Source organism: Triplophysa dalaica, chromosome 9, assembly GCF_015846415.1.
Source record: "Triplophysa dalaica isolate WHDGS20190420 chromosome 9, ASM1584641v1, whole genome shotgun sequence".
In the NCBI taxonomy this organism is placed as follows: domain Eukaryota; kingdom Metazoa; phylum Chordata; class Actinopteri; order Cypriniformes; family Nemacheilidae; genus Triplophysa; species Triplophysa dalaica.
In genome coordinates, this window is record NC_079550.1 from 16,093,231 (window position 1) to 16,111,110 (window position 17,880).

The 17,880-nt window shown below is 38.5% G+C and overlaps 1 protein-coding gene across 13 annotated transcripts in view; it reads right to left on the bottom strand.

Moving 5' to 3' along the window:
• The window catches only part of msi2b (musashi RNA-binding protein 2b), a 224,939-nt gene that overhangs the window by 48,324 nt on the left and 158,735 nt on the right, over nucleotides 1–17,880 (bottom strand). For all 13 annotated transcript variants that reach the window (XM_056756457.1, XM_056756450.1, XM_056756455.1 and 10 more), the window contains exon 8: nucleotides 10,694–10,776. In XM_056756457.1, coding sequence (XP_056612435.1) covers nucleotides 10,694–10,776 — 83 coding nt within the window. The remainder of the gene's footprint in view (nucleotides 1–10,693; nucleotides 10,777–17,880) is intronic.

The following is a 17,880-nucleotide window of genomic DNA, read 5'->3' on the forward strand; positions in this document are numbered from 1 at the left end:
CCGTCCATTGGTCATTATACAAACTTGAAAGTGAAAAGCGAAATGAAAGTAAAAAAAGTGGAAAAAGTGAAGGGTTGACAGCTATACGATTGACAGGGCCGTGTAATAATGCATGCAAACGACTTATTAATGAAAGTTATTAGGAAATGTTACCAAATGTTTTTGTCAATTTAATCCAACCCCCTATCTAAAGAACACACTGGCACACAGAGCCCAACAGAGACTTCAAGGTGTGATATGTGTGCGTACGTGTAAAATAAAAACCTCATAATATCTCACATCCACCGCTCAACCAGAAAGCAGGTTAAGTGGAGGTCCAGAGCAGAGAGTGTGACAGCACAGATGAGAATAGGCTACGTCCATTGGCCTCGCTAATTGTTGGGAAATCGTGAGCGGGAACCCGGTGCAGGTGAGATGGAGCGAATGTGGCCATTAGTGTCTGTGTCCTCGGCAAAGCGGGCGCGAGCAGGCGAGAGGTGTGAGACAGAATCGATCAGCTCCAGGAACACAAACGCATTTTATTAGCCGGCTGGTTAGGGACAGATTAGATCCAATCTGCTAATCTGCCGCTCTCACTTTTTGACAAGAGACGTCACACACAAGGAAAATTCAGCCACCTGTTTTGACTTTGAAAGAACGGCCGTTCAACATACAAAAAGTTTTCAAAGATCCAAGTATGCTGACTTCTGGAATAATGGGAAATACAAGGCAGTCTTTTATGACTGCAGTAGAAATAAAAGTCAGAAAACTGTTTATTTCCTGAAAGATTTTAAGATCCTTTGAAAGGAAAATTGTTTAGACTCCTTGCATTGAAAGAAGTGCACTATATACCACTACATGCATTTAAACAAAAGCACATTTTTATTTTAGCCAACATATGCATTTATATATTTATTTTAAATATTTTTATATATTTACATATCAAAAGAAAATTCCTGTTTGTAAAAACACCCAAAAAATTTATGAGCTAATTCTGACTAAACAAATGCAATACACCTTTTGGCAAAAAAAGAGACTAAAGACCCATTCATGCCAATAACACAAACTATTAATGTAACTATTGGCCTTTAAATGCATACAGCTTTAAATTAATCACAAAAAAGTACTTTTCTGTCTCTCAAAGATTTTGAAAGGATTATACACATTTATTTTGTCCAGTCTTTATTAAAGCAATGGACTTTATGTAGGCATTAGCCAGGCCTCCCTCACCAGACTGTAGATGGTTCAGAATGCTGCAGCTCGTTTGCTAACGGGAACACGAACATGTAACTCTCATTTTGGCCACTCTTCATTGGCTTCCTCTTCAGTTCGGAATTGATTTTAGATTCTTATTTTAGTTTTTAAATCATTAAATGGTCTGGCACCGTCATTTCTGTCAGAGTTAATACAGCTCTACGCTCCATCGAGGGGACTTAGGTACGCCAACCATTCATTGTTAATTGTCCCCCGTGTAAGATAAAAGAATAGAGGTGACCGTGCGTTTGCAGTGGTGGGGACTAAACTTTGAAATAATCTGCCTTTACATGCTAAAAAGGCCCAAACACTCACTATTTTCAAGTTCAGTTTAAAAACCTAGTTTTATAGCTTGGCGTTTAACTCCGTGTGAGAGCTGCTATTTTTATTTTAATTAATTTTAGTTTTATTTTACTTTTGACTTTTAAATAGTTCGTCTTTTTGTTATTCTTCTCTGTGATATTGTAATACTTATCCTTTTACAGCACTTTGGCAAAAACTTGTTGTTTCTAAAAGGTACTTTATAAATAAAGTTTGACTTGACTTGAAACAAAACAATTTTACATTTAAATTCTATTCTTAAAAAGGAAAAGAGGTACCACAAAACGCTACACAGTTACATTTTATTCCTTAAAACAGATTTACTTCTCCTTCACTAAGAAAAAAAGGTGTTCCATACTGTCAGGAGTTATAAAGGAGACATGAATCACAAGGTTGATTCGTTTACTAACTCTTACTTTCAGAATCGCAGAGCTGCAAAACGCTGAGCCTCAAGCCCGCCTCACTCCTGAGACTTCGGGATCACATAATTCCTGACATGAAAGGCACTTAACCAAACTCAATAAATAAATATGCCTTCAAAACAGGCAAAGACCTGCAAAACAGAGACGCCTTCACCAGTCCTGCCATGCCGAGATTGTCACAGTGATAGAGTTTGCAACCCCTCCTCTTGCTGTATATCTGAGGAGGGCTTTCAGAAGAATCTGTCTTATTTCCTCCCAAATAACCGCTGGAGATCGTTCATAAAGTCAGACAGAGAGGCAAATCCACTGGTTTCATTTTATTCAGAGATGCATTTGATATTGAGAGATGAAAAATCTCCACTTTTTATCATCATAGTAGAGAATCTAACTTTATGTGGCATCAATAAATAAAGTAGGTTGAATGAAGTGATTTTACTGGGCTTTGAGAACAGGTTTTTTTCTTTTATACTGTGATCTATGAGAAGTACAAATGATAAAATGCTGAGCATCAAATCACTTTTTAACAAACATACTATGAGGCTTAATACAAATTACAGGGTCACTTATAATGAAAGTCCATAGGAGAAGTTTATTTTAGTACTTTAGGGTTTTTTTTTCACCGTATGTTACTTTGCAAGTTTACCTTGTGGGTAATTTCAACATTACTGACGTGACATTTTGCATTATGGACATGACATAAAAATGCTCAGAGAATGAATTTGTAACGATTATATTGAACCATCTGTTTATAATTTACTGAACCCCTGTTGAGTCCAAACATCAAAAATGTTAGTCTGTGAAAAAAAATATATGAAAAAAGGGAAATAAACATGCGTTAGATGTGTCAAAAAAGGATGTGAGAAGATAAACTTGAAAGGATTTCTGTAAAATAAAATGCACAATCCTGAAGCAATAATACCTAATGAATGGAGAAGGGATGTCTCTTTATGTAACATAAAATAGTTACTTTATATTAATTTTCATGTGTCCATTTATGAGGGATATGTAGCGTTACGGATTAAACAATCCTGAAAATGTCACTGATCTGACTATGAAAAATCATTCACTTAAGATAAAACAAATGCTTTACAAATTTGAAGTGAGATCTAACATGAGTATTTGAACCCCCAAATGTTAATATCTGTGCTGTTACCAAAGTTTTTTTTCGTGGTAAGGTTGATATTTTCATGGACTTGCCCATGTGTACAAATATATACAATTTACCATGTTAACCATAGCTTCCTACAACCTCTTGCAAAAATGAACCATGTATAATTATAACCATAGGTAAAACCATAATGACCACACGTTTACTATAGTCATAACACAATAGTTTAACCATGTCTGTAATAAAACTATTTTAAAGCAAATAGTAATCATTGCGTAAAAATATAAAGATTTAATACATCTACTATAATAAAAACATTGTTAATTTTCCTAAGAAACATTTAAATTGATAATTGAAATCCCATTATAAATTTAGGTTGTCCTTCATACAATAAGGAAAAACTGCATTTTATTGTCGTAATTGTCATTCTTCTAAAACTGTGTATCCCCATATTTTCATTTTTGCACATTTCTAACCAATAAAAAGTATTAAAAGGTGCTTGTCAAGTTTAACAACACATCAATTGAATCATTTAAAAAAGTTATTTTCAATTTCTGAAAAACAGCAAAACTGAGGTTTTGGAAGGACATCAACGTCTGCTTCAAGGCAAACCCAAAAAAGTAATGTAACATGATAAATGAATAAAATATGAATCCGTTTAAGAACTGTATAAACTACCACACAGCAAGAACTTTACTTGCCATGTAACAGTTATTTATGTCAGTATAGGAACATGTGGCACACTCTGCACACAGGGGAAACAAAGTCTTATTTAAATTTAATGTGGAACCAACTGTTGTCAAGTATGTAGATTTATACACATTCAAACAACAAGCGAGTCAGCCTCAAGCTGTCTTCCACAGACGTGGCCTCGCATCAACTATAGCATATTTAAATGTTATCACAGCTCTCCCAGTGAACTCCCATTACATCACCGGACAGGGGTCACACTGTACGCCAAATCTTGTTTGTGGGGATCCCACAGATAGAACAGACGTGATGGAAAAACCAGTGAGAAAAAAGAACCAGAGAAAACAACCCCCTGCTCCTTTGCCCGGAGGCTCCAGAACTCACGGCTTAACACTGAGGCATAATTCATCGCAACTTGAATTAAATTACATCGGAGACTTGGGGCTCCCGTACATTATTGATACACTTACAGCTATTCCATCTGACACAGAAATCTATATTCGCCAACAAAAAAGAAAGGCTGTCAGAGGCTATTTATGCCTCCCGAACAGAACGTCTGTTTCAACAGCCGGTTACAGAAGAACTGTGGTAGCCATATAAAAAGAGTGTGAAATCTACAGTAGCATTTAATCACGGCTTTGTTCTGTTTTAAATGACCACGCACAGCATCTATATCACACGCTTTTAGCATGTTTCTGCGGTCTCTCCGTCATCATAACACCCTTATGTGTTTGCAAACAAACCCTTCTTAGCTTCATGACATCTATGACCTCATTCAGCAAGGTCAATTAAGTGGAGAAAACCATGTCTCTGCTTGCTTACTCTATACACACACGCTCGCACCCTTTTTTCTTCATTTGTTATGTCCGCCCTTCTATTTAAGTCGCAAATGTGCTGAATCTTCTCTTTTCTTTGTTGTGACATTTCAAGATCTCGGAGAGCTCTCCGGAAACAGCCTGCTCCATTACAACTGGCTGAATTACAGTAATCTTTTCAAATATCACAATCCCCTTCCATTAGCCCAACCTACTCTTAAGATACTGTGGCAGGAGTGTGTAAATACATCTACGGTTATCACAAACACAGCGGCAATAAACATCTATTAGATAAAAGGACTAAACAAATCTGGGTGATTAGAGAGAGCACAAATAAACAGACGCGCTCCTCAACGCGTTAAGCTCGTATTTACAAAAAGAGAAAAAGAAAAGGGGAAAATGTGCAGCATTTTCACGCCTATTGCTTTTATTATGAAGAGGCCATTAGTGCAGTCCATTTATTTTCGGTTGTTTTGCATTACAAAATAAACAGAGCAATATTATAAAAATATTACGAGCTAAAAAAAATATACATTAAACTTGTTTATGTGTTGTATTAGTAATAATATATAACATTACACACATATTTTGTAAATTATATGAAATCAATATTATATGGAACGTATAAACATGTACATTTTCAGCGTTGTATTTTACTGAATGTGTTTGTACAAATATCATTTTTTTAGATCAGAAATCATACAAAATACTATTAACTAATATATTTGTTCATATCTGTAACTTTGAATGTATGTTTTTAATTTTATCATATGTGCATTATTTATATGTATGTGTATGTTTTTATTGTTCATTCTAAGTAATATCAATCAAACTGCATTTGGGTTGTTCTGATTAATAATAACAAAAAAGTACAGTTAACAAACACAATAAAACATGATAACACAATAAAAACATGATTTTAAGTTTTTAAGCTTACAATAATTGACCAAGTAAGTTATACAGTAAGTATACTTTTTAAAATTAACTTGATGTTTGCTTATAGTATAAATATACATAAGCACCGATAAAATAATCTAAATTAATTAAAGTACTTGTAAGTGTACAATTTGCATACTACTTGGGATTAAACTGCCCAACATTTTAGTTTATAAAAGCGTACACAAGTATACAGAGTACACAAGTTTACAACTTCGATTTTCTGAGAACTTTAATAAGTATATTTCTGAGAAGACTTAAAGCAAATTTTTAATTCAAAATAAGTCCATATGAATAAACTTGTAAGAAATATACTTTGAGATGAACATTTTCAAATTCTAATATTTGTGGCGCATATAACTGGACCCAGAGGCAGTCCGTGCCTGTTAAATGTAGCAGACATGTAAGCACGCTAGCTCTGAACTGTCATCAGTACACTACCATTTGCCCCACGTCCTGAAGAAAGCTACAGAAAGCCGCAAGCGAAAAGGGCAGGAGAGTAGGAATCATTTTCTCCCTTCCCCAACTGACACTTTTTCCTTCTCTCCTCACAGCGGTAGATTATCTTCCGATGATAGCACAGGCCGGGGCCTCAGAGCGGCGAGGCAGACACTAAATTGGCCTGCCGACACACTCGACACTTATCATACATGCTAATGGGCCGACGCGCGGTAGGCAGGCGGCGGGCTGGCTGGGCGGCCAGGGCAAGCTGAAAGGAAGGGCGGGAACGTTAACAGAAATGAGAAAGACAACTTCCACATTGCCCGCAGGTGGCGAGGGCACAGCCGAAGAGGACGTGAGCAGAGAATTCAGATCATTCTGCTGCAGGCACGGACGGCCATGGCGCGGCATTGCTCTTTACGTGTTAGGGGCGAGGAGGGTGTTGACCGAGTACTTGATGGTTTAATAACGGCAAATATAGGATGTGCTCTGGAATATGATGCGAGAAGACTTATGCAGCCCGTATTGTTCTGAGGTTGTGTCGGCAATGGTTCCCGGAAACAGAGAGACCGGTTTACACCAGGTCACGATACAATCGGTTCTTCCATCGTGTCGAACAGCCATCAAACTATAAATAACACTTCCTGACTTCTGGAATACTATCTAAATTTAGTCTGCTATCGAACGCTCCCTCGCTCAGCTAATGCGTCATGATGGTGACACATCGACCCATCAAATCAGTAACATTGAGCTTCCACAATCTTTGGATATTTTTTATGTATATTTAATTGTATGTGGCTTTGTTCAACTACATTACGACACACACACCAACATTTATAGAACGTTAATGCTCTATGACAATGATAAAGCTGTTTTAAAGCTATTCCGGTGATTTCAACCCTTTACCCAGCCGGGCCGGCTCTCAATCCCACGGTATTCCTCAATAAAGACTGCATGGAGGCAAATAAAGTCCATGGAATGCCTAATAAAATATAAAATACATAAAGCAAACATTCAGAAAAAAACTGTAAATTACGACTGAGCGTGCTGTGTAGATGGAAACCAGTCGAAACAGCCATTAGTTTAGTCTATTTATAGACATCCCCTCAATCTAGAACGGGTTGTGCATTTGTTTAATTGTTTTCATTGATAAAATAATCAAGATGTGCAATAAGAAAGTAATGTGGGTTCGACTCCCTAAACATGACTTGTCCTTTTATATTCTTGCATTCAGTCCTAATGCGGAATAGCAGCTCAAATGAATCTCTAAACAGTTCACTTCAAGGTAACCTCGACCCATCTCATCCCCCTTGCATGAGGTCTAACCTTCCTGCTGGAGCATGCAAACCTTCCCGTCGTTTCCGTCTCCAAGCTTGTGGATCAAGGAAATGTCTCTTGAATGTTTAATGTCTGGCTGCGATTCCAGGCCAGATATCAAATGAGCTGATCAGGAAGCCCGAGGTCTGTGGAGACCTTTATGGGTCCAGCTTTCCAGTTCCTGGAAGCGTTTAGGGTCATTTATGGATATCCAGGGCCCTGGCAGCTTGCGAGTGGCCTTACTGGGTCAACAGAACCTCTCTATAAACAGTTACTGAGGCTGGCTTCCTCCCTGCTCCACAGCCCGAGGTCAAGGGTCACAGATGGCGCCTCTCAACATGGCGGCTCACCAAACAGGCAGGCGTCGCACAGAGCTGGCATTTTCACAAACAGAGGGAGATCATTACGGCCGCTGTACAAAATATTCATGATAATAACAATATTACCATGGTAGAATTAGCAAGTCAAATATGCACACAGGCCTGCTAGCAGACGATGCTTCAGAGACCACTTTGATCTTGTTGGCAAAAGCAACTTGATGATGCCAATTGAAATCAGTATGAAGAGCAACGGAGAGCGAGGGGACGGGTGCGTGTTTTCTATTCTCATATCGTATACGTGTTTTTTAGCCTTGAGTTTTTTTAGCAAAACATCCAAAAATTGACACCCCTCTAGGATGTGAAGTGAAGGACTGTCATTTTTAGTACATATTTTTGTAACAATCCTTTCTTTGGTTCGTTATTCTTTTTTTAAAGAAAGAGTTCACTCAAAAATGAAAACACCATCATTATTTGTTATTTCCAAACAGGAATCTCTTTCATCTTCCTTGCAATATCACCACACAAGGCAGGGGTAACTTTTTTCCATCCCATTACATCCAATGTGGACACATTGTTTGTTCCCAATACAAATTGTATGGCTTAAAGGTCCAGTGTGCAGGGCTGTAAAGTGCAACATACCGGTCATAAATGCTATGAAAACATCTGTCTGTGCTCTGTGCTAAGAATAAATTTACCAGTGTAGTACGCGTATGATCAGTGTTGGGTGTAAATAGTTACTGTAATTGAATTACTTTTCCCTTGAATAGTAAAGTAAGGGATTACTCTTACTTTTCTGTAATTTAATTACAGTTACTTTTGATGTAATTACACTAAATACTTTGTGTAATATATGTGTGTGCAATAGTGGAATTGACATAAAAATTAAAAGTCTAAATTATTTCATAAGCATCTCACTGTTAGAGAAAACATATCGTCAACCATACACTCGTTGCGACGACCCGTCAAAATAAAAGTCTGGTAAACTTGAACATCCAGATTAAAAACACTGTATTGTATTAAAATAATTACTATAATAAATTGTAGTATTCTAGCAATAAATTGATCAACTATAAACACTAGAGTATACTTCTATTTACTAAACTGATATTTAATACATGTTATAAACTACACATAAATATGTTTTGAGTGTATTTGATCAAATATAAAAGACTCTTTATACTTGTACTTATACTGTTTGGCCTGTGCTACAAAACTTTAAACCTCTGTAGCACCATTGCTCCGTGGCAAAAAAGTTAACGCATTTCCCTGAGTGTGTAATTTTTGAGGAGGATCTATTCACCAAAATGCAATATAAAACAGATAACTATGTTTTTAGAAGTGTATAAAGACCTTACATAATGAAGTGTATGCTTTTATTACCTTCAAATCAGCTTTTTCTATCTACATACATTGCGAGTCACCGTACGTGAAATTCTCCATGTTGTTTCTACAGAAGCCCTAAATGGACAAACTGCTCTACAGAGTGCGATTCGTAAATACATCATCTCCTATTGGAAAGAAGAATAAATGTGACGACATCTAAGTTCTGTGTTAGAGTGAAGTGAGCTGTTGTTTGCAATTCGCAAGCTCACCACTACACGCCGCTAAAAGTCATACACATCTGTGATACTTTTACAGTGTTTTTGTGAAATCTGTGAATCATTGTATCAGCATGAAAAGAGACATTTGTGCATTGTTCATCATGTATCGTTTTGTCTTGTAGGTTTGAAAATATAACCGAGTAAGATTCAAATTTTTCACTTTAAGTGAACTTACCCTTTAGAGAGTCCAGTTTAATATTAGCTATGCAACTAATTCTCTAACGGCCAATTTAACTCAGCCAGTCGATCAACAGTGAGGTTCCTGCTAGGGGAACGCTTTGAAAAAAAGAAGTTATCTACCTCTAGGCACCCGATTCAATAATGAGAATATTTGATGCTATATCATATAGAAATCAATGGGGAGTCAGTAGAGGCTTGGTTGTATGGTGCCAACATTATGATAAAGTAAAATGTCAATGATGTCACTGAATCAGCAAATCATTTTTAAATTAACTGAACTGACTCATTTGAACCAATCGACACGTTTAGGGTTTAAATCATACTTGAATGCACGTTTTATATACAGTCTATATTCATAAGCAAAGTTTGTTTTAAACCCTATACGGTGCCACATGATGAAGTGCTGTGTTAAAATGCTACCGTTTTGAACAACCAGAAAACTTACACAGCTGAAAGTCAAGTGAAGTTAAAGGGACACTTCACCCAAAAATGAAACTTTGGTCATAATTTACTTGCCCTTATGGTGTTCCAAAGAAGCCTCAAGTCACCATTCCCTTCATTATATGCACATAAGCTTAAGCACATTTTAAATGACACAAGGATGAGTAAATAATGACAGAATTATCATTATTTGCTTTTACGACCATTTGAGTAGGCAGCATCACCCTTGACAAACTCTTTGAGTCTCAGAGACTCAAAGTATAAGTAAATGATTTTTCCTGACAGTGTTGACCTTCATTAAAAATCCTGCTAAATGGCTATCATGTAGAATGACACTCGGGTTGTCTTAATTTCGCGAGCAGCGCAAGCCATGCCTCAAGGTCAGTAAGCGTGTCCCTCCGCTGCCTTTCATTCTCAAAACCCTAGCAAATCTAATACAAACATAAAATCACAGGACAGTGCATCAGGTGCCAACATGCAGCAACCACCCATGCTTTGATTTTAAATCTTCTTTCAATCTTTGCACCGAGCACTTTTAACAAGACCTCAGAATGACTGCCAGACCTTTTCCAGTCGTCCCCGGCTGAGGGAATTGCGACAGGGAGAGAGGACAGACTTTTCACCCTGCTTGGCGGACAGGGATCCGAGACACAATTTCATGCTTTGTGGCCGGTGCACACCAGTGACTCCACATCCCCGCGAAAGTAGGCCGGCCAGGGACAGACGTGACACCCCCCACAATCCACCCACCTGCGCTGTCACCCTCACTGTACAGTTGCCCATTATAAGCCTCTATTCTGCTTCCAGCATCAAATATTAATCCCAGTCCCCTGAATTGAAAAATTGCAAAGATGCGAAACCGACTCACCATTTTATTATTGATTTCGTGAAAATGAATCTCGCAGACCTTTTCCACCACGTCCTCGTTCTCGAAAGTTACAAAGCCGAACCCTGTGGAGAGGAAGAGGATGGGAAGAGGGGAAGAGAGGAAGAAAACAGGGGAAGAAAACAGCTGATGATTGAAGTGAACCACCACAGAAGCAGATAAATGAACAGGAAACGCAACAAATATCTGTTGATTGCTATTATCGCGTGGAGCAGGCATAAATGAGCCATTGAGCCGTGCTGCAATCTTGGTTTTATCTGGTCCTAATGCCATGCAAATTATGTATCTAGTACAGAGCAGGAACTCTTTTGCTGTTAAAATGATGAAGTCCTGGGCACTATTAAAATAGCTTTGAGCCTGTTCCTCAGAGATGCTGAACGCTCAAAGCTGTTTTAATGGGATTTGTAGAGCCAGCCGGCATATGAATTCCATTACGAAATATTTGATGTTTCTCTGCGAGCTTTTCGATACATGACGAGCCATTTTTCCTCATTTCACTTCATGGTACACAACACGCTCTCCCTGTCCACGAAGACTGAGGGAGATTTAAAGATGAACAGAAAGTGTTCAACAACACTGAGAGTCTCAAACTAGACCTGGATGTTTGCATACGGAATACCAATAATTCCGCGCATGAAATCACACATGCGTAAACAAACTGAAATACACAAACAACCAGATCTAAAATGCGCAGGGGATGGGTGCACTTTCGAAACCTTATCAGCTTGGTTCATGAATAATAATTAGGTGATATAAAGTTCACCCAGCGTATGTAAATGAGTAACTATTATTCTTACTTTTGTTTAAACGGTGAGGAACATTCAGATGGATAAAAGACAATATTTGTCCCTTTAAGGGACATTTGGGTAACACTCCATAAGGTTGTATTTGTTAAAACTAGTGAATGCATTAACTAACATTGCAGACCAAATGAGTTTATCAAAAATCTTTTTATACCTGTTAATGGCATTACACTTATTCATGTTAGTACATTGGGTTTGAATTAATGTTACCAAATATAACTTTACTGTTAAGTTTTACCAGAATTCGTTGCGTAACGTGACAACATAAATAACAATCACTCATTCATGTCACTCACAATGGGAATCTAGGGGAGTGTTCTCAGTGGTTGTGTCTAATCTTTGGAATGTGAAATGCTGTCCCAATGAGCGAAGTTTAATACCAATGACAATCCGAAAATTTAGGTTAACACAAAAATTTGTTCTGATCGTGTTTCATACATGAAGCCCATTGAATCTAAATAGCTGTGAAAACAAAACATAATACATACAGTATACATACAATTGGTTATATAGTGCTATATTTGATATGTTTTTGGTAAAAAAAATGACAAAAAAAAAGGTACAATAATTTTAGCTACAGTATATCCCCAGCGCTTTTATTAAGATATAGAAGCTTTCAAGTACCAAAAACAAAAAGAACAAAGATAAAACGCCTGTAAACTTGCTGGTCGCCCCGCTGCTTTCAAACAAGGCTTTTGGCTTTTAAGAAAGTGAGAGATAAGTCCCGTGGTCAACAGGTCAAAGGGGTTGACAGTGAGCCCAAAAGAGGAAGCAGTAGAACCCCTCTCAACACCGGCCGTGATAAGAGCAGATGAAGAGGCGGGTAGGACGATAAGAGGGCAGGGGATAAAACGCCGGTGGCCCCTGATCCAGTACTGCGTGACCTCTCAGCGATTATATGTACAGTTTGTTTTGTTTGGGAAGAAAACATGGTCTGCATTATCTGCTCCCTGACTCCACGACACAGTAGAATCCACTCCTCGCCCTGCCGGGGATAAACACGGAGGTTCAGTAGAGGTGGAAGACATGCTGTTTCGAGTCGACAGAACGTTATAGCTCTGCTGATTGATGGGGTATTAGCTACGCTTTCATTGAGCCACGACCGTATGAGGGCTTTGTATCGGGCCACGAGAGGTAATTAAGGGCAATTACTGTATGTACGGGCTGTAGGGGTGATATACTGCCATTGCCATCATCTCTGGAGCCGTCACCCTTGGACGCCGGCCAGTACCCCCACATCGACCCTTCAGTCTGGGCTTAGACGGCCTCTCGGGCTGACATCATTGACAGAAAGTGAGTTATAGGAGCAACGGTCCCATGGGAGGATGCTGGAACAGCATTCACAGCCAATTACCCAGTGACCTCTTCTCTTGCAATGGCTTCCCGTACAAGCCTATTAGAGCTTCCTGTGACTGATCAGAGCCCATGATGTGGCTGCAGGCCGGATCAGGTCTAGCCGTGTCCTCTCAGGTCAGGCATCTGACAATCTCACTGCTCCATTAACCTGTCTATTTGGCTCACCTTTCTTAGTGTAGATCTGACCAGGGCTGGTTGTCACATTGACTACAGACCATTTTGCAAGACATAAACAAAACTGGTCCAGAAGCACTTCCTGTTTCAGTTTTTGAACATGTATAATTAAGATGCTTAAATTTGGTTGTAAATATGTATTCTATCCTTATGTTTTTAGAATAAAACAGGACGTGCTTCTGGATCAGCGTTTTTGCCTTTTGCAAAATGGTCTATAAGAGTACAAATGTAAAGTTCTACACCAATGATTTTGTAAGTTGGTTTCAAACATCCCTTTCAAAATGTTCTCCAATTAGTATAATTTTTGCAATTCCACACTAATTTCATTTTTTTATATAGTAGCTAGTGGATAAGTAAACAACACACAAATAAAACCACACTAGCATACACACAGGCCAAGGCCAACTACTGTATAAAATGAATTTAGCTTTGCAATCAAAACTATTCTTTTTCATGCATTTATAAAAAAAATCCTAAATTTCATATTTTATATCTTTATTAACAGTCAATTATTTAACAAACTGTCATATTGTATTTGTTACAAATTAATAAAATGTATTAATTATACTTTTACATATACATTTTTTTATGTTGTTGTATGCTACTGTACTTGACATGTAATAAGTTTTTCACACTGTAATTGTTTAACTAATAAAAACTTACACTAAAAATATTTAATAGCAGGTTCCATTGACCTACAGTACCCCATATAGTGTGACAACATGCCCCGCAAAGATTACTATGTGTTAAACAAATTGCATCTTGTCCTCTGTGCAAAAATGGTGAAAAATGTTTTTCGTAGCAAACACTTTTTTAAACTGATTTTCAAAATCACACCTTCCCCCTAATAAATATTCACTGAAGAAAACAAGTGTGACAGCTAGCCCCGGTCTCCTCTATACAACACCTCTATTTGACAAATAAGACTGACCCCGGTAACCCAGAAGTATCTCCATACTGGCTGGTTTTACACTACAGAGCAGGCTCACAGCGACAGCTAATCAGAAAAGATGAGGCTGTGTCCTATCACTGCATACGCTCATTCTCTCGCCGGGCCTGATTATTGCTGCCTTATGTTCTCTTTATCTTTGTTCTTTGTTAAAAAGAGCGCAGCAAGAACCATCTAAAGCCACGTTTATACAGCCAGGGCAGAAATAACCGCATGCCAACAATTAGCGTCAAATTAAATAATCAAACCGTTTTATTTGCATTGATGTTCCACATTCCGATGTGGCCAGACGACACATGCTGAGCACGGGCTAGCTCATGCGAGGGTGGCTCTTTAAAGATCGCCCCTGTGCATGGAAGAAACATCTCTGGTGATTTCAGCCCAGGGACATTAACATGTGTCTGCAGGCCCCAGGCTGATGGGCCTGCCTTTGAAATCATGAGAGGCAGTTAGTTTTCCATCTCGGGCCTCCACGCCCTTATCAGCCGCACAGCGACCAGTTCTGACAACCAACAAATCAGCTGTCAGGAGCAATTTCTCAGCAGCCGAGAGGGAGCTGGCACACGCTGGGTGGTTCGGGGAGCCTGCCGGAGACGGGGGTGGGGGGTTACAGTACCTGCACCACAGCAGGATGCATGTGAAACTGACATTTCAACAAGTCGACAACTCAACTATTTATTTTAAAAGTCTACAGACGTATTACGCAAAAGTGTCCAAGTTTCTGGCCGAATGTCTTGCTCAGTAAGTACGTTTTTTCTATATTTTTTCATTCAAAACAAGTCAACCTCATTTAAAAGTATATAGTAGTTAACGTGAATATAAAGAATCTCTCACAATTTGCTACCCTTGTGCCCTTCAAGGTGAGTTAAAAACAATTTCAAGTAAAATGCTGCTATGTCATTTTTATCCTTTTCAATGTGTTTTATCTAACTACTAATTATTCCTTAAAATCAACTTTTGAATGAACCAAAGTAGCAGTATATTTTGACATTCCTACAGTATATAAAAAAGCTACTATAATCAATATAAAAAAGCATAACTGAACAACCATCTGGCATCCTTTCATGACAAAAATTATGATATTTTGTTATTAGTAGATACATTTGGACACTTCATTATACCCTACAATAAGATGTAACGATTCACAAGGAGCCGTTGAAAATCGATTGTTATTTGTGACGATTCAAGCCAGTTGTGATATCAAATGAATTGCAATACATGTTTTAAACAGCAGGGGCTGCTGTGTTTAATGCAAACTTGGTCCACGTGGATATTACTATAAAAAAAGTATAAAAAAAGGAAAAGAAAAGGCGCAGACAAAGTTAAAGACTTTTGTATTATTTCTTTTTTACTTTTATATGGAATTTGTTTTAAACATAAAATATATTTTTATTTATTAAGAAATTTGCCCCATTTGAGAACTTCTAATGGGTCGACTCATAGGTAAAAAAAAATGAAAAATTTGCATTGTGATATCAGAGTGAATTGCATCTCATCGAATCGTGAGCTGAATGAACCGCTACATCCCTACCTAAAATCATTAGCATAAAATAAAGCCATTTTTGAATTGCAAAGAGCATCCTCCAAAAACACTGTCCTACCGTCTAACTACATCAACTGCACAGAGAAAGATTAGGTAACGATCGCTCGTGTCAGAGCTCAGAGCGCTATCGGCAGGGTGAGCTCTTGACCGAATGCTGGAAATGGCAGCAAATCAAAAAGCCTCCGTGCCGCCTAATGACAAACCCAGCGCGGATAACAGGATCTCTTAATGAAGAATGCGATACCGAGGGTCCTCTCTGCATCTACTGCAAAGTCACATGAAGGAGAGGATCAAACAATGCAAAACAACAGCTGCCTTGGCGCTGGCAGAGGAGACGTCGCATTTTTCCGCTTCAAACACCCAGAGGCATTATCTCGCTCAGTTAGTGACTTAACCACTCCGAACAGGCCATTTCCTTACATTGGAAAGCACTTCTGCCTTACAGCCCACCTACACCAGCGCGCCGTGCCTGCGACGCAACTCACACATCTGTTTTAACCTGTACGCTTGAGCAAAAAACACATCTATTTTTCCCCCGATCTTGTCTCGGGATCCCTCAATGACAACACATGGATTTCCAATCTCGGGGAGGATAATAAGTGTTAGTGGCTATTACGGAGGCGTCTGGTTGCCATCTCACACTTATTAGCCAGAGCGAAGCAGGCCGGGTCTCAACAGACGCCCAGACATTCACAGCCTCTTACAAAACAAAGAGCCACTGCCACGCTGAATGCCAGTCCCCCTCGGAGCCCAGCACAAATAAAATTAAAATGCTAAATCAATGAGTCTTCCTCTGACCTTTGCTTAAAAAGCTGAGGGTGCCCGGAGCAGTTCGATGTATTTAAAGGGAAGAGGTACACAACCAAATCAGATATTATTACCGTGCCCTCGTATCCTTTCCAGAGACGGGAGATGGTAAATAGATTGCGCGCTGCATATTAAACGGCGGGGGAAAAGGATTCCTTTGCGCCTGGTGGCCTGCGGACTTTCTCATAAATGCACGCGCACGGGAGCACGCCGTTTTGTTTGCGAAATGACACGGACGGCGTATCAGCTGAATCTGTGATTCATACACCAGGATGCGAGATAAGACGCTGAATTATATATGGCCACGAGACGAGTTCAGGATGAAAAACATTAAAACAAGCACAGCATTTAGGAAAAACCAAAGGGATGTAAAAGTGAGTGGTATGGAAAACAAGTTTAACAATGTTTGTTTAAAATGTATATAAATTATTGAATATACTTGTTTATATTTAATGGGGTTCAAAAAAGTGGTTCCTAAACTTTTTAATTCTAAATGTAAAGCCAAGAACTAATTCTGTTATACAATGCAGAAACATCGAAACTTTTTGGTTGGTGGTCTTATTTTTCTAATGTTTGATTGCTTAAAATGTATGAAACATTTCTATATTTCATACAATGCCACAAAATCTGTGTCCCCCTGGATCCTGTAAAACCTGAGGATCCATGTGACCTCAGTTTAGTTTAGAAATGCTCCGAAAAGCTTGTGATTTTACTATGATCTATGAGTATTATGATTTAGAGCAGAATCGTAAATATATATATTTTTCATAACAATAAATCAATGCATTAAAATGCTAAAGAATATTTTCAGGTTTAAATTACATTTCGAAATGTAAATTTCCTAAGTAGACATTGAACCCCACTGCACATTCATTTCAAAACATTCATTTCCTTTTCCAGGCTTAAATTCTCTTACATCTTCAAGACTGTGGGAACTAAAAACAAAAGGCACAGAAAGGACAAAAGTAAAAAGTCAGATCTACATAAAGCACTTATGACACAGCTGCTCTGCATGTTTTCTGCATTTCACCCTGTAATAAATGCTAAGCCGAGCCTCTTTTAAACACAGTTTGCTGATTCAGAGGCACTAAGATGAGGCCGGTGACATCAGCACCTCTTCCTGTTACGGGTTGGCGGTTGCCCAGTGGATAAGTGACAGGGCAAGATTTTACTTAGATCAAATATCTGTGTGTGTCTGCATTCACTAGTGGTTTCCATCTTGAAAATTCCAAAAAGCATTTCATTTCAGATTTCATTTCTCATGTCTGAGAAGTACAATTTACGCATTTCTATATTTCCATGTTTATTCATATTAACCATGCATCATATGAAGACACAGCACACAGATATCAAATCTAATGCAAAAAAGTGATTTTTCTTGCAGCTTGCTACAAAGTCTGAGGCTGTGTTACCAAGGCAACGTTCCAAATTCGAAATAAAGTGCCATTGACGTATGGCCCCGTGTGTTCCAAACAAGCACATATAAGAGTAATATCCTAGATGCTTCATAGTACTCGCTGATGCTCCCTTCCCAATG